We start from the raw sequence: 22121 nt of genomic DNA on the forward strand, positions 1-22121 counted from the left end.
GTGATCTGGTGTGTGTGTGTGTGTGTGTGTGTGTGTGTGTGTGTGCGCGCATGTCTCTCTTGGTTAACCCCCGCTCTCCCCCCCCCCCGCAGAACGCCATGCAGATCGTGGGCTTCATGGATGACGAGACACAGTCTGTGCTGGAGCTGGTGGGAGCCGTGCTCAAACTGGGGAACATCGAGTTCAAACCGGAGTCACGAGTCAACGACATAGATGAGAGCCGTGTCAAGGATAAAAACGGTACCTGGCAAAATGAACCACGAGGAAAATAAACTACAGGGAACATCGAGAAAGCAAGAATCTCAAGAGGCCTCCCCTGGAGAATTAACACCATCACTTGTTGTTTCTTAGCCTGACACCTTTTTTTTTTTTTAAGGCAGTTGAGCTTGCTCAATCTTCACATATCTTTTATGAGAAATGCTGACTCAAACATATGCTGGAAATGCCCTTCTGCCCATTGATTATGTATTGCTTATCTATACTCACTTCTATGTGTCAAAGTTGTGCCAGAAGCGGTGCCTGCAAGTTGGTACTACCATATTGGGGCATGTGACTTGATAGTAACCTAGACTTTTTTTTCCCTACCTGTTGTAGCAGTCTAATGAGAGTGCATTGTTCTCACATAAAGGTGCTGATTTACCGTTCTGAGCACTACTGCCATCTTCTGGGTGTTTTAGAACACTGCATGAATCAGAAATTCAGGGAGCTTTTTGTAGATGCTTCATGTATTTATCTTTTCACACTGTCTTGAAAGTTCAATGGTTCTTTCCGGCATTTGGAGAGTTATGATTTTAAGGAATCCGGAGAACTGCTCCTGGGATGGGGGTAGGAGTGAACGCTTGGGAATACATGTCCTTGTTGCTTTCGGGGGTGCTTTATGGGATAAAAACCGTATTTAGAACCAGACTTTAACCGCCCCCCCCACCCCCCCCCCCCCCCCACTGTGTCGTATGTAGGTTTGGTGTTTCAGGATTTTTATATATATAATGGAGGAGGTCAGCGCTGTTCCAGCTGCTTCAACATTGCTGGCATTTTTTCTTTGTTTTTCTTCCCCCGCAGTGACTGTGCCATACTATCAAAGCATGCAGGCATGTAATGCAAGATAGGGAAGAGAGAAATAAATAACACCTCTCGCAGGAGTCCTGCACCCTGCCCTGGGTTTTAAAACAACCTCGTTTGTGCAATCAGGCCCCTGTTAAATAATCTGTAACTCCCCAATAGCTGCAAGAACAAGCCCTAATAGTAAACATGCAGAGATGTATTCACTCTGTGAGAAGTGCAGAGCTTGTATACCTTTTCAAGGGGAGTTCTGAAATCCAGGACCAGTATTGCACACATTAACCTGGGGGTGGGGGGTGGGACTAATGAAAACAATGGTGTCTATTGTAACACCATGTTATATAAGAGGCCTTTCGGCCCATCTTGCTCGTTTGGTTGTTAGTAGCTTATTGATCCCAGAATCTCATCAAACAGATTCTTGAAGGATCCCAGGGTGTCAGCTTCAACAACATTACTGGGGAGTTTGTTCTAGACCCTCACAATTCTCTATGAAAAAAAGTGCCTCCTATTTTCTGTTCTGAATGTCCCTTTATCTAATTTCCATTTGTGACCCCTGGTCCTTGTTTCTTTTTTCAGGTCGAAAAAAGTCCCCAACAAGATGTATGGTTGTGATTTTCTTAGAGCTGAAGCAGATCTGCTCCTCAATAAGATGTACGGTTGTGATTTCTTACAGAACTGAAAGAGATCTGTGAGCTGCTGGGGATCGAGCAGTCTGTCCTGGAGAGAGCTTTCAGTTTCCGCACTGTGGAGGCCAAGCAGGAGAAGGTGTCCACTACTCTCAATGTGGCCCAGGTAACGAGGAGATAGAACCCACCCCACCTCGCTTAGTTTTACTGCATGCTGGGATTCGCATTTTCAAGTCATACACCCTGGTTAGTTTGTGCAAGCGACCTCACGCATTCTAGGTGCCAGCCAAAAAAAAAAAAGCATCCATAAAAAGAACTCTGGGGAGGGAGGATAATGAACATCTTTCTGTCTGCATGTAACCTGGACCTCTCAGCCTTGCCCTGTGTGGTTGTATTTCCAATGTGCATTAGAGATGAAGTTTAGAATTATCTTTATTGTTTCATCTGAGGGATCTGCAGCGTTCTTCCCGAAGGAGTTCCAGCCCATTGTTTCAGGGATCAATTGAATTAAAGAGCAACCTCAGAAACGTGCCGAAACTCTGGCTTTCTCGTCTTGGTTTAGAAACGCTGGCTTTCTCGCCCTGGGTTTAGAAACGCTGGCTTTCTCGTCTGGGTTTAGAAACGCTGGCTTTCTCGTCTTGGTTTAGAAACACTGGCTTTCTCGTCTTGGTTTAGCAACGCTGGCTTTCTCGCCCTGGGTTTAGAAACACTGGTTTTCTCGCCCTGGGTTTAGAAACGCTGGCTTTCTCGCCCTGGGTTTAGAAACGCTGGCTTTCTCGTCTTGGTTTAGAAACACTGGCTTTCTCGTCTTGGTTTAGAAACGCTGGCTTTCTCGCCCTGGGTTTAGAAACACTGGCTTTCTCGCCCTGGGTTTAGAAACGCTGGCTTTCTCGCCCTGGGTTTAGAAACGCTGGCTTTCTCGTCTGGGTTTAGAAACGCTGGCTTTCTCGCCCTGGGTTTAGAAACTCTGGCTTTCTCGCCCTGGGTTTAGAAACGCTGGCTTTCTCGTCCTGGGTTTAGAAACGCTGGCTTTCTCGTCTGGGTTTAATGGCCTTCAGATGCTTTGTTCCAAGACAATGCAGGTTTGATCCTCTCGGATATACAGCAGTCTGAAACTCATCTCAGGGTCATGTGTTAAAGAGCAGGTGTGTTGTTGTTGTTGTTGTTGTTGTCACTTTGTGACCCTGAGCAAGTCACTTCACCTCCTTGTGCTCCATCCTGCGGATGAGATGTTAAATCAGTGTCCTATTGTAAGTGACTCTGCATATAATGCACAGTTCATAGACTACCTATGTAAAGTGCTTTGTGATGGTGGTCCACTATGAAAGGCGCTATATATAAAAAAATAAAGATATCATATATGTCTTATATGTCTTATTATTATTATTATTATTATTATTATTATTATTATTATTATTATTATTATTATTATTATTGGTTCATTCCAGTTGAATGTATTTTTTTACAGGCATATTATGCCCGAGATGCCTTGGCTAAGAACCTGTACAGCCGTCTCTTCACCTGGCTCGTAAACCGAATCAACGAAAGCATTAAGGTACCATCTCTGCTGCATGACATTTTCATTCCACAAACGTGGAAGCCAATTCCACAGTGCAGTAACATTGTAGAATTGCTAACACACAAATTATCACCTTCCGACAGGCACAGACGAAAAAGAGAAAGAAGGTCATGGGGGTTCTGGACATTTATGGATTTGAAATTTTCGAGGTAAGATAATTCTAATGAAAATATTACATTATTACAGAGTTACTGGTGACAAAATGAACAAACACTCTGGGCCTTGGATTAAGATTCTACTGTTATACACTGCATTACAATGAAATGATGCCGAGCACGCCTCCAGAGAATTGTGTTCATGTTCGATCCCTTCACAGTGTTTCATAACCGCACGGATAAACCCACAATGCTCTTCACCGCAGCAGCGTGTTTCATAACCACGCTGACAACCCACAATGCTCTTCACCACAGCAGTGGTTACATTTCGCAAAAAACAATACTGTACCAGATGTCACTCACAGACTTGCTAATCCTGTTGATCAAATATGTGTAGTCAACTGCTGAGAGATCCGGGCAGGGCAGTGTTTGTACTGTAAACACTAGGCTCTGTCTGAAGTGTCAACTTGGTCATGTGAGCTCTATGAACATAAAGGTCATTTGTTTTAGATTGTTGTCTTTTGCTACTCCACAGTCCAAGCTGAAAAAAGACACTTGCAATGTGTACAATGTACAAACACTATTATTATTATTATTATTATTATTATTATTATTATTATTATTATTATTATTTATTTCTTAGCAGACGCCCTTATCCAGGGCGACTTACAATTGTTACAAGATATCACATTATTTTTACATGCAATTACCCATTTATACAGTTGGGTTTTTACTGGAGCAATATAGGTGAAGTACCTTGCTCAATGTACTTTACCTAGATTGCTTAATCAGCAGCATAGATTGAAGAAAAGTAGAAATAAGTCATAGCTATTTGTTAATGTGGACTGAAAGAAGCATTGGCAGGAGGTTCTAAACAATTCCCAAGAATTATCTTTGAAACCAGAGAAGGACAATTTATCAGATTTGATATTCATACTATGATGGAAACAATTCCACGTCTTTGGGAGTTCATGTGTAAAAGAGAATTCTCCCATATATATATTGCCCATAGCCCACTCCTGTGCTGCTTCTCAACACTTCAATCCCCTCCTGATGCCAAACTTTGGGGAAACTGATTTAATATAAAACTGTGTTTTGTTGTTTAAAACCCTTTTGTGTGGATTGTATCGCTATAGATATCCCTCCTTGGCAGTGCTTCCCAGGGACCTTTTTGATGTTTTGTTTTTCATGTAACTTTCCATAGGAATGTTTCTTGATTTACTTTGCATGATGAAACTGAGCAGCACAGAAGTCCTCTGGCAGGACAGGAAGTCCCTCAGTGCTAGGGTTGGTGTGACTGGGTGCAGCATGTTACAGCATGGAATGCACCTGCAGGCGAGTCCTCTGATAACCACTGATGCAATCCAGAGGATTCCTCTGTGCTGTAAAATAAAAAAAAATAATCCAGCTCTGATTTATTCCAGTCAAGCCCTTTCCAGGAAACCGCTAACAAGCCAATACCTTTTCATTGTGTTTGCAGAAAAGGCATCTTGCTGATTCTGTGGAAGTTGCTTCATTTCAGAGCATTTGTTTCTGCATTGCTGATCTTCATCTCTCAGCAATTTCCACTCCAGGTTGAGCCCTGTATAGTCTTGTGAGTGCTGGTATTGTGAACAGAAAAAACAGGCTTGAGAATGCCAGTCAGCAGCAGACGGACGGGTAGGAGTGCGATCTGGAAGCCTCCATAATTCTCACATTGTACTGCAGTCAGCAGTCCACCCTCATACCAGCTCCAGACTTTCTCAATCTGGCATTTCACAGGATAAAAGGCTGTGCATTTAAAAGCAAAGGGATTGTAATAGATTACAATGTAATGATGATTTCATTCAATTTATTTTGCATCTTGCATGTTAATGGTGCAGAGTGGCCTAGATGTTGGAGCTGACGACTAGCAGATCAAATGTTATTGTACATTGTACTTAGATATGCCTTAACCTCTGTCAAAGAATCTTCTCCAATCTCCAGAGCTAAAGGGCTATGAAACTCATTTCAGTATTGCTCATTTTAATTAAGAAACTCCATTCCCCCCAAAAAAATTTAAATCCCAAAAACTGCATTTTTTTTTTTTTTTTTTTTTACTATATAAGAGGTCGTATGTTGCGATTGTGTTATATGGGATGGTTCATGATCTCTAAATCCTTTCATCAATAGTTGATTTTACACTGTACAGTAGTGGTTGCAAGTCATCTCAATGTGGTGCCTGTGTGCAAGGTGGTACAGTAAGTGATATGAGATTTGCTGAATGCAATCCTCAACATCTTTTATAACAACCCCTTGCAGGGCAGCTTAATCTGCAGTGCATCACAGAGGACAAGTTAAAATAACTGTTTTCTCACCCCTTCTAAGGTGAGCTGCATACTCTTCAAAGATATTTTTGTAAATGGGTTGAAAGACTTGATGGTTCCCTCCCTGCCCCACTCTGTGTGTTTTAGTCTTCAGGGCAGTCAGTCTGTGATCTTTCACAATCGCAACACAAAAACAAGCCCTGTGTGTTAACCTGTTTACATGCAGGCACATGGATAGGGCATCTATCTTCCTGATCTAGGGGCCTGTGCCAGGAAAGAGTTACAGTCTGCTTGAAATTGCTTTCCTATGAACTGTGTGAAAGAGAACCTTTCTCCCACATAGAGATCCAGCTATGTAGGGCAGTGTAGGACATGGGGAGGAAGGTACATATGAATGAAATATACAGTGAACCAACAGCAGCTGCTCCATTTCTGTTTGTGGCATGGAGGATTTAGCAAGCTTGTATCGCCTGTAGTAAACGAGCATGAACATGGGTGCAGCTGCTTGTATGCAGTATGTGCATTTAGCAGTGTGCATTGTGCATGTGCTGGTGTGCATTCATTAGGATTTCTCCAAAAGATTGTAATTCTAGATTGTAATTATAGATTTCATAACCATCCTAAAGGCTGTGTTGCTATAGGAATAGCACAGGTACCTCCGGTTATCTCTCATACATTATATATGGGGCGGGGGGGGGCGGGTAATTAAATAATTGCTTAAAAAGGTTTTGTAATTCGCAAGACTTCAAAGCAGCAAAAACATGGTAGGACAGTGTTAGTCTGAGTGACGGTCTGACAGTTGTTTTTTCTCTCCTAATTTTGTTTTCTATGACAACAGAATGGCGTAAGTATGAAGTTTGCAGTGACAACGTTTGGCTGCATGCTTTAATTCTAGTCCTAATTCTTAGACCTCATTGATCTGTGTAAGAAACCTAGTCAAAGGGGCAGTATTCTAGCTGCAAACCTGGCTGGTACCTCGCTGATGCCCTCCTGTGAGCTTCCATCCAGTAATGAAACCCTCCTGGCGTGGTGAGGTGCAGAGTGAAGGGAAGCCTGGTTTGCACAGTTGCCTGGATACTTCCCCTTGAAGAGCAGCTTTGCGCTTCCCTCGTGTGTAGAACCATGAGAAAGCAGGCGTTTGCTGTGGCTTCTGTGTGTGTGAAGGTGCAGTGTGTCCCACGTAGCTGTCAAATGTTGCTTCCGGAGACCCAACCCCCACACCCCCACCCCTTTTATAAGAAACAAACATGTTCTATGGAGAAAATCCTACACAAATACATTGCATGTGTGTCACAGTATTCCCCCAAGGTACCAGACACACACACACACACACACACACACAGACACACACACACACACACACACACACACAGGAAAAGAGTGCAGTAGAATTGTACAATGTACAGTGCAGCACTGTAGATTTCTGACTTTTGTAGCCCTGCCATGAGGGTTAATACAGTTGCCTTGTCTTGGGGCAGTCCTATTGGTGGTACCATTGCATCTCCAGAGGTCCGCCTGCAGTAATATTTAATATTTAATTCTAACACACTAGTACATCAGACTAACATGCTTTGTGTTAATTCAAGCAGAAAGGCAGGGGTGGCTGTAGTGTAATTCCTGGGTGTTGAATACAGAAGAATAAAGGGGCTGTATTACTGTTCAATGGTTTGGTTTTTACTTCTTGGGAGGAATGAATTGAATCTAAAATGACTATATTCTATGTAATTACAGTTCATCTACATTCTCAGAGCAAGTATTTGGAATGGCCATGGTTGTGATTGGCTTGACAGTAATTTAATGGTCTGGTTCACTGCAGTGGTTCTGTTGCAAGACTTTTTTGAATGGCACTGTCCTGTATGGATCTGAAGACCAGGCAGAGGCCCATCAGCTAGTTGAAAGAGGCTCTTTTATGGGGGTAGTGTTTATAGACATGCCACTAATGCTGAATATTCTTCTACAGGAAAACAGTTTCGAGCAGTTCATCATTAACTACTGCAACGAGAAACTCCAGCAGATCTTCATTGAGCTTACGCTGAGGGAGGAACAGGAGGAATACATCCGAGAGGTAACTTCCATCTGTGCCTCCTTTTCCTTATGGAGTTTTCCCTACACATCCCTTAAGCAGCAATGAAATAACACCTTGACCTCCCCCTGCTAGTGCAAGGCCATATAACCAAAGGGTTGTAAAGCAATACACTCCTGCTTGCTTTCTGTTTCACCACCTTAAATACAATCCAATATAATGACCAAGAACAGCAATCTCTCATCAGTGTAGCCTGATGAAAATAAAAAGATAATACAGTGGATTATATAAAACAGTGTTATGTAACTTTTTATTATATAAAATATCAAATGATGAAGTGTTTAATACTGTAATCCAAGGGCACCTACTCCCCTGTGCTCAAGGTAAGTACTGTGTATCCAGCTTGATTGCATTGTGCCATTAGCACAGTGCCCTTAAGCTTAGCTCACACAGTTATCATAATGGCTTGCTAAGCGATTGGTTTCAGAACTTAACAATGTAATGCATTCATTTTGCAGACAAAATACTCAAAGACTTTCTCTCTCTCACACGTGAATCATACCCCTGGAATACAAACCTATCCCCCAGATTTGGTTTGTCTCTGTTTCCAGTGTCTTCTCAACACCCCCTCTCTTTAATACAGGGGTGGAAATAAGACTCCCATTGCATAGCAGTTTCACTCATTCCAGGTTTCACTATGAGCTTGATTATCCACGGTGTAAAAGTAACCAATTGACTTAGTCTCCATGTTACGGGCGTAAGGGCGCATCCTGTCGTGGGCAGTGTCGGGCGATACACTGCCGTCACGGGCGTAAGGGTACATCCTGTCGTGGGCAGTGTCGGGCGATAAACTGCCGTTACGGGCGTAAGGGCGCATCCTGTCGTGGGCAGTGTCGGGCGATACACTGCCGTTACGGGCGTAAGGGCGCACCCTGTCGTGGGCAGTGTCGGGCGATACACTGCCGTCACGGGCGTAAGGGCGCATCCTGTTGTGGGCAGTGTCGGGCGATACACTGCCGTTATGGGCGTAAGGGCGCATCCTGTTGTGGGCAGTGTCGGGCGATACACTGCCGTCACGGGCGTAAGAGCGCATCCTGTCGTGGGCAGTGTCGGGCGATACACTGCCGTCACGGGCGTAAGGGCGCATCCTGTTGTGGGCAGTGTCGGGCGATACACTGCCGTTACGGGCGTAAGGGCGCATCCTGTTGTGGGCAGTGTCGGGCGATACACTGCCGTCACGGGCGTAAGGGCGCATCCTGTTGTGGGCAGTGTCGGGCGATACACTGCCGTCACGGGCGTAAGGGCGCATCCTGTTGTGGGCAGTGTCGGGCGATACACTGCCGTCACGGGCGTAAGGGCGCATCCTGTTGTGGGCAGTGTCGGGCGATACACTGCCGTCACGGGCGTAAGGGCGCATCCTGTCGTGGGCAGTGTCGGGCGATACACTGCCGTTACGGATTTTGTCCTGTCCCCTGTCGGTGAGATGAAGTTAAATGCTGACAAGCCCAGCTCTCTTGCATTGTGGTTAAGAGGCTCGTTTGCGGTGTGTGGGGTGTGTGCCCAGCCTCCACCCTGTTGCAGTACTAATGCCAGTACTTGATGGATTTCATGCCTATTGACTTCTCTAAGCCTTGTGTGTGTCGGAACAAAGGGCAGTCACTAGCACGAGGGCTGCTCCAAGTACTGAGGGTCAGCTGATGCACCTGATCCTTCATGCAGGCTCTGTCCTGGGCTGTGAAGGGTAAACACGCATTCACTTCCAGCAAGGGAATGGTTTTGTTTTCATTTTTTACATCTGTGCGAGTGCACAAAGCTGCTGTGATCTTGGCGAACTGCCAGTGGAGTGCATGGGAAATTGACATGAATCTGGAAGAAGGAATGAGGAGGAAGCAAGCTTACCTCCATCTCTGCAGTGAGGGCCCATGCTGTGTGAATCAGATATACTGTACACTGTAAAGAGCTCAGACTTTTCACAACCAGTCACATGTATGATTTCAGATCTAGGCTTTTAAAGTGTGACTTTGCATTACACTCCAGTTTTCACACCATTAAATGGTTGAACTGCTGTGCACTGGTGGTCTCATGTCTGCTTTTATACTGCACATAGCAGTTCAAGATTGGAGTGGTGCACATGGGGTTTGAGTTTCAAACTGTATGTTCTGTGTTGCAGGGTATTGAATGGACGCACATTGAGTATTTCAACAATTCTGTCATCTGTGACCTGATTGAAAATGTAAGTTGTTGTTGTTGTTATTATTATTATTATTATTATTATTATTATTATTATTATTATTATTATTATTATTATTGTTGTTGTTGGTGTTTGTCATTAAAACAATTTACTAACACATGAACGCAAGCTGCTTGAACAGTGTATCAGGTACCTGAGCAATAAAATCTAATCCAGCAATATATTTATTTTGCTTTTTTAAATATGAATATTTGTATAAGCTGAAAAAAGCATGATTTGACTGAACTCACTTGTAATTCCTGGTAAGTCTTGGAGATGTGATGCCCTTTCCTCATCTCACTCCTCCGTCTCTCCCCAGAACACCAATGGGATCATGGCCATGCTGGACGAGGAGTGTCTGCGTCCCGGGACGGTCACAGATTCCACCTTCCTGGAGAAGCTCAATCAGGTCTGCGCGGACCACCAGCACTTCGAGAGCCGCATGAGCAAGAGCTCCAAGTTCCTCAACGACCACAGCCTGCCCCACAACTGCTTCCGCATCCAGCACTACGCCGGCAAGGTACAGGACAGCAGTCCTGCTGAAGCACCCGCACGGGGGCTTTCAACTACCTCGTTTGCATGCTTCAAGCAACCTGCTTGAGGAATCGATTCTCAAATCCTCCATGCAATCCGCATGCAAACCACTTTCGAGCTGGAAGCGAGAAACAAAAACGAAGGAGAAAAGGAACGGTGTATACAGCAAGTCCACACTGTGATTTATTTTTATTGTATGTAGTAATATTAATAAGTAGGGAGACCCAAGCTGGATTAATTTAAAGTATTTAGATATGTAACTGTTTTGATTATTAAAATAGTCAAAGGAAAGTGAGATTGTAAAGCAGAGAGCTGTGTGTTCCCCTGGTCCGCAGGTGCTGTACCACGTGGAGGGCTTCATGGATAAGAATAACGACCTCCTGTACCGGGACCTCTCCCAGGCCATGTGGAAAGCCAATCACAGCCTCATTAAGAGCCTCTTCCCCGACGGAAACCCCGCCAAGATCAACCTCAAGAGGCCCCCCACCGCCGGTTCCCAGTTCAAGACCTCGGTGGCAACGCTCATGAAGAACCTGCAGACCAAAAATCCCAACTACATCAGGTGGGCATTACACTGGAATCGAGTCATCCAGATTCTAAAGTGCATGGATCTGATTCCAGTTCTTCATGCGTGTGTTTTTTTTTCTGAGCTTCATGGCCAATAAATCAATTTTACTTTGAATATGCTTTCTTGATAACAGTCCATTACTCATGGTGAGGTGTCCTTTTTGCAGAATTGACAGCTAGCAGATAACCAATTTTTAATAATGTTTTGCCCTGGGCTCTTTGTGTCTGTCTGTGCATGAGCTGCATCTCCTGATGTACGCTGCATGTCAAGTGGAACACTTCAATTCCCAGCACTCTGTCTGTCAGTCTAGCTCCCTTGGCCGCCGCCCCTGTGTGATAACTGTACGTCCATTCCAGGTGCATCAAGCCCAACGACCAGAAAGCGTCCCACATCTTCACAGATTCGCTGGTGTGCCACCAGGTGCGTTACCTGGGCCTGATGGAGAACGTGAGGGTGAGGAGGGCGGGCTATGCTTTCCGCCAGCCCTACGAGGCCTGCCTGGAGCGCTACAAGATGCTGTGCAAACAGACCTGGCCACACTGGAGGGGGCAAGCCAGGTGAGAGGCCAGTGAAGCCTGCCTGTACAGACACTCCAGGGAGCTGCTAATGGGGGAGTGGCTGCATGGGCTTCATTCATAACCACAGTATCACAATTCTACTTCTTTGTGCAGCATATGTAGGGGTTACTTTCATTTGACATGGGCTTAATTGGGTTTTAATGCTGTACTTTAACACAGAGTAGGGGCAAAATCAGGTCTTCTTCCATCATGCTGTTAGCAAATAAAACATCAGATGCTTTACTGTACATTTCTATACACCGAGTAAGGCCACTCTTATTGAAAATGCATATTGACGCTGATTATCCAGTCCTGAAGTAAACGCCTGTCTTCTGTGGGGGTTTTTCCTGCATTTCGAGTCGTTCTGCTGCCGCTAGGGCAGGTGATAACTTGTCTCATTGCAAAGGAAGGTTACTGATACCGTTCTGCAGTTATGCAAACAGACTTCTAGATTACACAGCTGAGAGATAGCAATCTTCCCACTTGAGAATCCTAACTGCTTCTCCACGGCAGAGCTGTGCTTTGTATGGGAGGGCGGGCTGCCCCCTCAATCCACACCTCTCTGCCAGAGCATGCAGGCTTCTTCTTGTCCTTCATCCAGCCCCATCTTCTATAGTGTGATTCATATGTGCAACATCCTGCAAACATGCTTAAGCTGAATAGCATAGAGCTTCATTTAAACTAATGGTCCCTGTTTTGTAGTGTAGTTTCAGGGATGGAAAGGAGGAAATATTGTATTTTTTACCCCCCTTTTTAGAAAAAAAACCTGCAAGGATGGAAATAAGACTGATATTGCATTACTGTTTCACCTATTCCAAGTTTTACAATGCGCTTGATTAACCCCAGTGTATAGGTTACAAGCTAAGGTGTGTCTGATTTTAAACTCACTGTAAAACCAGGAATGGATCAAACTGCTGTGCAATGGGAGTCTTCTTTACATCCCTGCACTGTTTTTTTTCTAAGAGGGGGGGTAAAAAAAAAACCCTCCAATCTTTGCTGTTTGTGTCGACAGAGCTCTGCGCTTACTTCAAATGATCTAGCATGCTGTTATGATAGTGCACCTCGGCAGGGCCCTGGAAGAGAACCAGTCTGTTTAATGCAGCTCTCTTGTGCTCTACAGGGATGGTGTGGAGGTGCTCCTCAAAGACCTTCAGATCCCAGCAGAGGAGTACTCCTACGGCAGGTCAAAGATCTTCATAAGAAATCCCAGAACGGTATGGAGTCACGCGTTTGTATGTCTGTCTGTACTTGGTTAAAGTTCAAGAACCGGGATCAGCATGGTTACAATGCAGTGCTGCCGAGAATGTTGCAAACATGTCAATGGTATTCTCTGCCCTTCATGATGATCACAGCTCACACACTGACCTCCTGCCTTCAAGGTTAACTCTTCCCCTGGGAGAGCTCAGAAGCAGTACAGCCAGGATGTTGGAGGGTGGACAGCACAGTTTATTACACACCTACATCACTGTAGAGCTCACCATGGGTGTCGATGAGGGGGCCAGAATTAAAGGGGTGGGCTGGGTAAAGGGATAGATAAATAATAAGGATAGAGTCAATATTACATCTACAAGTGCCTCCTATTGTCAAAAGCTGGATTGCTCTTGCATTTTTATTTAGAAGTTGAATGGAAGTGTAAATGGGATTCCAGTAATAATAAACATGACTGCAGATCCAACAGTGCTGAATGTCATGCCCCCTGAACTCTGACCTCTGACCCTGCCGCCTCGCAGCTCTTTTCCCTGGAGGAGCAGAGGAAGCGGCGCCTGCACGGGCTCGCCACACTCATCCAGAAGATCTTCCGCGGCTGGAAGACCCGCACCCGCTTCCTGCTGATGAAGAGCAGCCAGGTCACTGTCGCTGCCTGGTACCGCAGATACGCAGTAAGGAGCCTCCTTTTATTGCTTTAAGTCTGCTGAAGCCCATGGTCGACCCCAGCAGATCTAAATGCATCACACCACATGAAGCATGTACCACCACGGACCATTCTGCATTGAGGTTTATAACCAACCTGGGTTATTCTCTTCATCATTGTGATTTATATAGATTGGCTGCTCTGACTTCTTTACCTTTGCGATGATTGAAACACTGCTACATAACTGTTGATAAAGCAGTCTTTGGCAAAAACCCAGATTATTTTAAATTGCTAATTACTTCTAGTAGTTCTTCTAATCTTAGATCTCTGACTATTCTAAGTTTTTTCAGTTCCTAAAGTTTTTGTATGGAATTTGAAAAAAGACATTCCATTTTCTTGCTCCATGGTCTTGGAATAAACTTCAGGAAGAACTGAAACTGTTCTGACTCCTTTTTAAAGGCTTTGAAACAAAAAAGAAATCGATGTAGCTCAGACATATTTTTGTTTGGCCAGTGCTCCTAAATTGTTTGTTGTAGTTTTGATTAACTTGTTTCTATCGGTCGTCCTCATTTTTATTTTATTTTTTTGTGTGTTGTTAAATGCCACCTTCTTGACCAGGTCTCCCTTGAAAAAGAGATTTCAATCTCAATGGGACTTTCCTGGTTAAATAAATAATACTAAGCATTTGTGGTGTCATCCAGCTGCGCCTCTGCAGTAATCCCAGCCCGTAACCCTCCTAGTAGGCCTGAAAGCTTCGCTGTGCCTGCCGTATTGATCCTGAAAGATGATGCTTGTGCTCATGTTAAGTCCCATGGAATACTAAAAGTGGCACAAATATATTTTTCGTGTTCGTGAATTCTGGTTAGAAAAAGTCACGTCCTTTTTAAAGTCTTTTCTTTTCCAATTTCACAGCAACAAAAGAAGTACAAGAAAACCAAGAGTTCTGCAGTGATCGTCCAGTCTTTCATTCGAGGCTGGAAGGTAAGTGGCCTTCAACTTACTCAAAGGTTACTCTCTGGATTACCATTCTTTCCAGCTACTGCACAGCTCACCATAGTGTTAAATGACTCAACAGGGACACCTTCTGGGGACAGTGGGGATATATTGGATATAGACCAATTTAATTCAAGGGGTGGTGATATACTGCTGACCTCATTATTCTGTCACCCTGGTGACCCTAACCTTACCGCTTTTCATTTCCTTCCCTCCAGGCTCGCAAGATCCTGCGGGAACTGAAGTACCAGAAGCGGTGTGAGGAGGCTGTGACAACTATCGGAGCATACTGGCACGGAACTCGGGTAAGAGGGCTTTATTTCCAACAGCGTGTGAAGTCTTACAGCACACGGCCCTGTTTCATTAAATACTGTTCTTTTAATAATGGAAATGGGGTTCTTTTATAAGAGCTAAATACTCTGAGGTCCGTTCCAGTTTAAAGGTGGCAATACTTTAACGCTTGAAATGTTTTTGCTTACGATTGTAAGTCGCCCTGGATAAGGGCGTCTGCTAAGAAATAAATAATAATAATAATAATACTAAAATACTTACAACAATAGCCCACCTCTCTCTCTCTCTGTCTCTCTCTCTCTCTCTCTCTCTCTCTCTCTCTCTCTCTCTCTTTCCCTTGCTCACCTGTGGCTGTGAGCTGAGTGTTCTTACTGCTTCTCTCTCTCGCTCTCTGTCTCCACCCCCACACGCTCTAACCCCACCCACTGCTCTGTAACCACGCCCCTTCCACAGGCACGGAGGGAACTGAGGCGTCTGAAGGAGGAAGCCAGGAATAAACACGCTGTCACTGTTATTTGGGCTTCCTGGCAGGGGACGAAGGTATTTAGGAACCTGCCGTCCTCCATCCATCCTGCATCTCCAACCACCCCAACAATCCCCAGCACACAGTAACCCTCTCCCATCCCCAGTCACACCCATCCCATACTCACTCCTGCATCTTCTAATCCTTCAAACTACCATAACCCTCGCCTCCCTTCATACTGCTCTACAATTAACATTCAGAGTTCTTATTTATTTATTTATTTATTTTTGTGCTTTAATTATAACCTTTTTTTTCTAGGCTTTCTTTTTTGAATTGAGGAGGAGGGTTTAGAGAGAGACTGGGGAATAACACGCATTTTAATTTATCATCCTAACCTCATCACTTAAATGATTTAATGTATTTATTTTTTGTACTAACTTGTGTTGGTTGAATCTGTAAAAATACTGTAAAAACAGGGTGTAGTACAGCAGATACTGGTGACTCAGTATGTTTATGGTTGCACCGAATGTGGACCTCAAGATGATTTTAAGTTGGTACTGCTTAAAAAACCAAACAAACACATGATTTAATAATAAATCTCTTGACTACTACACTGTGCTCGGCACGGTCCAGCGACACACATGTGCTGCACAGTCACAGGGTCCCAATGGGCAGTCTTATTGCTACTTTGGTTACAGGACATGCTGTATAGTACCCTGAGGTGAAGCAGAGTGTAGCCTTTGATTGCATCTGTATCTCCAAAGCGCTGGTATTTATATTTGAGAGTCAGTAGCTGCTTTTTTTTTCTTTTTGCTTTTCATTCTTCCAGTTATCTGGGCAGGCCTTCCGCCACCTTATCCTGCTTTTGCTTATAAAATAATGTTTTGGTGCAGAAACAAAACTCTCCAAGTTAATAAGATGCTGTAGGATCCATGAGTAGTCTTGCATGTCTGCTTGGTTGCCAGAGCCCCTTTTCAGAGCCTTTATTTCTCAACGTTTCTTAACACTGTGGCCCAGCCACACACTGCAGAGGGGCACCAGGATTCCTGAACAGAGCAGAGATATCAAAGTGAAATGACTGGAATACATTATGAATATAATATCATTTGAAAAGCATCAAGAATATAAATAAAACATATTAAATAATGTATACGGCTTATAGCGCCACCACCACATTCAAATGTATTAGCACAGAGTACCCCTCCAGGGTAACAGGGTTCGCAAGCCACCAGGTGGACCCCAGCTCTGTGCTTGGTTACATTCATACACCTAAGATTTGTTTGTTGTTGTTGACTAGGACTCGGGATAACAATCGAAGGTCAATGAGACCTCTCTCTATCTCCTATCTGTCTCTCTCTGCTCTCGCCAATGTTTTCTCACTGCTTCTCTCTCTCTCTCTCTCCGTCTCCGCCCCTACACGCTCTAACCCCGCCCACTGCTCTGTAACCACGCCCCTCCCGCAGGCACGGAGGGAACTGAGGCGTCTGAAGGAGGAAGCCAGGAATAAACGCGCTGTCACTGTTATTTGGGCTTCCTGGCAGGGAACGAAGGTATTTAGGAACCTGCCATCCTCCATCCATCCTGCATCCCCACCCACCCCCCACTAAACCCCTCACTAAACCCCTCACTCACTCACGTTGATCATCCACAGAAACTTTTGTCTATATAAGTGACATTAAAGTCATTACATTACAGATGGTGTATCGCATTGTCGTATGGTTGTCTTGTCTTTAGTCCAGCTGCAAACCATAACAAATATTTTTGCTGTATCAGTAAAACAAACAATTCAGTTGCAATCAAGTGGATGTCATGGAAAAGGATACAAGCCTCTGCTTGTAGTCTAGGATGCAAGCGGGGGTTCTACTGGGGAGAGAGAAGCAGCTGCAGTAATACATAGAATACATCATCACCAGACAATGACTTCTGAATCCGAAGGCATGGAAAAACATATCCGAAGGCGTAGAAAAACATATTCACTGCAGAAACGGCTAACCTGTGTAGGCAAATACAATATGCTGCTTGTTTTATCTAGCTATAAGTCTGGTTTGTGCCAAAAAAAAAAAAAATAGTATTATAGAATTAAACAAAGTTAATACTTGTTAATTATACAAATTTGAGCTGATTCTGAACTGGTATTAATGTCAACAAGGTGCAACACACACGCTGCGTTTGCTGGACACTAAGGTCTTAAGCTAATATTTAATCTTCATATTTAATTTTGCGAAAATCCATGATCCTCACATGGTGTAAAAATACCTGAAAGAAATCCGAATCATCATAAAACATATCCATAGGCCTGCTAGAAATAGCAAAGACTTCTGGGAGTTGTAGTCCAGTTTGGTAAGAGATTCCTTATGAACACACTTACTAGAAACCTAGATATTGAAGAGGTTGTGTATTTTCAGACGTGTAGTGTTTAATAATAATGATAACAATTCTAATTATTTACCATTTTCCCTCCCAATTCCGTTCTAGGAGTTCTTTTAGGAGCATAGTGTTAAATTTTATTGACCCATTTTTTTTGTTGTATATTATTATTTTACTTAACAAGTTACTTTCAATAAAAAAGGGAATATTTCTATGTGTCCAGGGCACCCAGTCTGGTTTCCTCCTTGCTTTTCTGTCACCCCCCCCCCCCCCCCCCTGCATGCCTGCTTCTAAGCACAGACTGCTCTGCTGCTGGTTAGGGGACAAAAAGCAATGGCATGGAAGAAGGGCATACAAAGAGATGGGAAGAAGCCAACTTCCAGGGCCCTGCTAGTAGATGACGGACTCCCCTGCTCCACCTTTCAGGTTTAATGGAGCGCTTGGAGTTTCTTTGCTGTTGAAGGAGACTGCCCCCTCCCCTTCTCTCTTCTCTTCTGTTTTTCAATCTCTCTCTCTCTCTCTCCCCTGGTTCTTTGCCTCCTTTCCAGGCCCGCAGGGAGCTGAAACGCTTAAAGGAAGAAGCCAGGTGTAAACACGCAGTCGATGTCATTTGGGCTTATTGGCTTGGACTGAAGGTACCTTTATCTAACCCGCCCCCACGCTCCCCAGACATGCTGGTGGGGGCCGGGGTAGGGGGCAGATCTAGGGTCCAGGCAGGCAGACAGGCAGGCAGTCTTGCATATAAGAGATTTACTTTGTGCAGTGGAGGAATCAAATGATAAATACACTTGAAACTGTTGTATGTATGTGATTTTTCTGGACTGTTAAATATACCAATTGTTTTATGTTAAAAAATAAAAAGGTCATAAACCGTGATGAATATCAGGCTTTATTTAATCCATCAAAATGAGTTCAACTTTGAAATATGGCTTTTTGGAAAGGGGGGGGTGTGGGGGGAAGTTAAATTGCAACATAAAAAAAGAATCGTCTTGACCAAAATCAGGGATGATCTCTAGTGCAGTGTGTATGACCTGCACAACATTGAATCTGCATAATGTAGTTGTTTTATCACTGGCCTGCCTGATTCCTTGCCTGTCTGAGAGACCTGCTGTATTTGGGACCCGTTACACTCTGCTGGAAGAGTCTGTCTCACCTACTAACCCTGTAATCCCACATCTAGCCATGGGAGATGGAGAAACGGTCTCTGTCTAACATGCCAGTGCTGTGTGGCAGGCTTGGGTTGTGTCCTCTTGTTATCACTCTTTTTTTAATTTAATGGTGATGTGAATCTAAAACTGAATCAGGTTGTTAATGGTCTTGGCTGTTGCAGAAATTAATTACATTTACTGGGTTTGACAGCATAACTTGAAGACTGAGGCGCTAAAGGGTTTCCCTAGAAGAATTTCAGATAGAACCATTGAAATTCTTCTGTGTATTTTTGAACCAGTTAAACAAGGAGGTAGAGCAGTCGAAGGTCAAGAATTGGGTTGTTTTGAGCTAGAGGGAGATGGGTGGGCTTGGCTGAGTGGGGAGCAGGCATGCCTATAGCATACATAGATGAGTTAGAGTTGAGCACTGTAGGCTGGATGGATGTTGCCACAGTAAGCTAGAGTGAATGGCAGTGAAGATATTGACCAGGTTACTAATTAACATTGCCAGGTATGTTGGAGGACATAGTTCAAACAAGATGTCCATGATCTCATTTGAATGTAGTAATTTATTCCATGTTTGTGTGTTTTTTTTGTTTTTTTTTAATGTTTGTTTGTCAAGAATGAATTTGTGACTAACCACCTGTCTGACACTTGAAGCCTATCCCCAGTGCTCCAGTCTGTGTTGTCCGTTATTGCAGTGCCACACTGACCTGTACCGTCACCTCTGTCCACAGTCTTTGTGTTCTCAGCTTCCAAATCGCTCTTGGTTATCCTGGTGGTCCAAGCTGATGAAATGTCCCATTTTTTACTCCCCAGGTGCGACGGGAATACAGGAAGTTCTTCCGGGCCCATGCTGGCAAGAGGATCTACGAGTTTACTATCCAGAGAATCGTAAGTGACACCGCTTACTGCTGCCCTGTCACTGAGAGCAGCATTGACATTGACTCTCATGTGCAGGTGTGGGAAGATCGTACAGAACAAGTGATGACCTGTGAAGAGGTGCTGCCCTCTGGCTATGTCATGTATTATAAATATCAAATGTGGTGACCACGATTATAGATGGAACTTGATCTGGCCTCAAGTTCAAGTTCAGTGAGTGAGCAGCTGTGTAAACTAGGATGTTTATTTGTGTCTTCCAGATGCAGAAGTACTTCCTGGAACTAAAGAATAAGACACCCTCTATGTCCCCCAGTGACAAGACCTGGCCAGCTAGACCCTACCTCTTCCTGGACTCCACCCATAAGGAGCTGAGGAGAATCTTCCACCTCTGGAGGGTACACTGGCTTTCAGATTCCAAACCCTCGCCCGCGCGGCACGAGACCCGAGACTGTTACTATAGTTGCTCACTCACGAGCTTGGAGCTTTAGAAATTCCCCCTTTTAAATAATGAAAGTACATTGTGAGTTGAAACCCTATGATTCCAGTATACTGTAAATCAGAAGTTGGGTCAGACAAGCCCAGTTCAGTATACCATAATTTGTTAATTGGTTAATATATCATGATAAACAAAGCTTGCATCAAATTGCCAGTGATTTTTATTTTTGTGAATGTTTGTTTATTTCCGTAGTGCAAGAAGTACAGGGGCCAGTTCACAGACCAGAAGAAGGCAATTTATGAGGAGAAGCTGGAGGCTAGTGAGATCTTTAAGGACAAGAAGGCCTTGTACCCCAGCAGGTAGGAAGTATCTGGAGTCACTGCTTGTACTTGGCAGGTAGAGAGTGTCTTGAGTCACTGCTTGTACTCTGGCAGGTAGGGAGTGTCTGGAGTGACTGCTTGTACCCCAGCAGGCAGGGAGTGTCTGGAGTCACTGCTTGTACTCTGGCTGGTAGGGAGTGTCTGGAGTCACTGCTTGTACTCTGGCAGGTAGGGAGTGTCTGGAGTCACTGCTTGTACCCCAGCAGGCAGGGAGTGTCTGGAGTCACTGTTCTTTAGCAATGAGATGGGAAGTAACAAGCACTGTAAACACACTTCTTTTTATTTGCTTTTATTATTAAAGTACAAAAAGAAGACAACATTTTCCCCTGTTTGCTGCAGCCTAACAGATGAGGTTTTCTTCATTCTCTGTGTCACTGCAGCGTCGGTCAGCCATTCCAAGGGGACTACCTGGAAATCAACAAGAACCCCAGATACCAGAAACTCAACAGCCTGGTGGAGGAGAAGATCATCTTCGCAGACGTTGTGAACAAAATCAACAGGGCCAATGGCAAGGCAAGTGCTTTGATACGGGAGCACTGGAGAATGGGACCTGTCTGTCTGTGGCATGGCGTTGGCATTCAGTGTGCTGCAGCAGGACTCTGAAGAGAACCAAAAACCAGGCGCTCCACCAGACATCCCCTACTAGGATTTTTTTTTTTTTTTTTTTTTTTTTTAATTTAGTAGTCGCCAATTATTTTAGATTTTTTTTTTTTTTGTTATTTTCTCCCCAATGTAGTAGTGTCCAATTATTTTGTTTTAGCTCAGCTCACCGCTACCACCCCTGCGCTGACTCGGGAGGGGCAAAGACGAACACACGTTGTCCTCCGAAGCGTGTGCCGTCAGCCGCCCGCTTTTTTACACACCATGCAGCCACCCAGAGTTACAGCGTTGGAGGACAACGCAGCCCTGGGCAGCTTACAGGCAAGCCCGCAGGCGCCCAGCCAGACCACAAGGGTGGTAGTGAGCTGAGGACACCCTGGCCGACCTAACCCTCCCTCCCCCCGGGCGGCGCTCGGCCAATTGTGCACCGCCCCCTGGGAGCTCCCGTCCTCCATCGGCAAAGGAATAGCCTGGACTCGAACCGGCGACATCCAAACTATAGGGTGCATCCTGCAGTCTACGCGAGTGCTTTTACTGGATGCGCCACTTGGGAGCCCTGTGCATGGCATCTTTGTACATATATATCTGTATAACAGATGTGACCTGTCTTTCCATAGTCTGTAATGTACTGTTATCTCTCTCCTTCAGGGAGCTCAGCGAATCTTCCTGCTGACCAAGAACAAATTCATGCTGGCCGACCAGAAGTCGGGTCATCAGATCAAGTCCAGTGTACCACTGGCTGAGCTCACCAGTGTCTCCATGAGCGCACAGAGTGATGGGTTCTTTGCTCTGCGGGTCAAAGAGGTGAGACCAGCTGACTCGAGCATTAAGGGTTTGATCAGCTTTCATGGCATTCACTTATCCAGACAGCTCTGCTGTAAGTGTGCTATTGCTGTGCACTGCTGTGCATGACTTTGTGCAGTCCTGCACCTGCTTTGAAAATGTACTTGTATTTTAACCCTTTTTAAAGGACATATGCATCCCGCAAATAAAATTATGCTAACTTCCTTAATTGTTTTCAATGAGCTTGTTACCTGAAGGGGTTAAAGCTCTCAAGACCCTTTGTTTCATTGGATTCCTTTTTTATTGTTCTGGATGCAAGCTGGTAAGAGCGACGGAGTGCTGGCTGTGTTTATAGGAGAGAATGTTTGCA

The 22121-nt window shown here is 44.5% G+C and overlaps 1 protein-coding gene across 5 annotated transcripts in view; it reads left to right on the forward strand.

The window, feature by feature from the left end:
* The window catches only part of LOC117405716 (unconventional myosin-Ib), a 67556-nt gene that overhangs the window by 42004 nt on the left and 3431 nt on the right, over window positions 1-22121 (forward strand). Inside the window, exons 10-30 of one of the 5 annotated variants that reach the window (XM_059032561.1) lie at window positions 93-240; window positions 1733-1851; window positions 3154-3240; window positions 3348-3413; window positions 7605-7709; window positions 9838-9900; window positions 10217-10417; window positions 10767-10993; window positions 11356-11556; window positions 12677-12770; window positions 13287-13436; window positions 14321-14389; window positions 14620-14706; window positions 15146-15232; window positions 16619-16705; window positions 18071-18157; window positions 19490-19564; window positions 19813-19947; window positions 20241-20347; window positions 20749-20885; window positions 21621-21772. In XM_059032561.1, the coding sequence (XP_058888544.1) occupies window positions 93-240; window positions 1733-1851; window positions 3154-3240; window positions 3348-3413; window positions 7605-7709; window positions 9838-9900; window positions 10217-10417; window positions 10767-10993; window positions 11356-11556; window positions 12677-12770; window positions 13287-13436; window positions 14321-14389; window positions 14620-14706; window positions 15146-15232; window positions 16619-16705; window positions 18071-18157; window positions 19490-19564; window positions 19813-19947; window positions 20241-20347; window positions 20749-20885; window positions 21621-21772 (2484 nt within the window). The remainder of the gene's footprint in view (window positions 1-92; window positions 241-1732; window positions 1852-3153; window positions 3241-3347; window positions 3414-7604; window positions 7710-9837; window positions 9901-10216; window positions 10418-10766; window positions 10994-11355; window positions 11557-12676; window positions 12771-13286; window positions 13437-14320; window positions 14390-14619; window positions 14707-15145; window positions 15233-16618; window positions 16706-18070; window positions 18158-19489; window positions 19565-19812; window positions 19948-20240; window positions 20348-20748; window positions 20886-21620; window positions 21773-22121) is intronic. The other 4 variants (XM_059032563.1, XM_059032562.1, XM_059032564.1 and 1 more) reach the window with 4 other exon arrangements.

The sequence above is a fragment of the Acipenser ruthenus genome, chromosome 10 (assembly GCF_902713425.1).
Source record: "Acipenser ruthenus chromosome 10, fAciRut3.2 maternal haplotype, whole genome shotgun sequence".
Lineage (NCBI taxonomy): Eukaryota > Metazoa > Chordata > Actinopteri > Acipenseriformes > Acipenseridae > Acipenser > Acipenser ruthenus.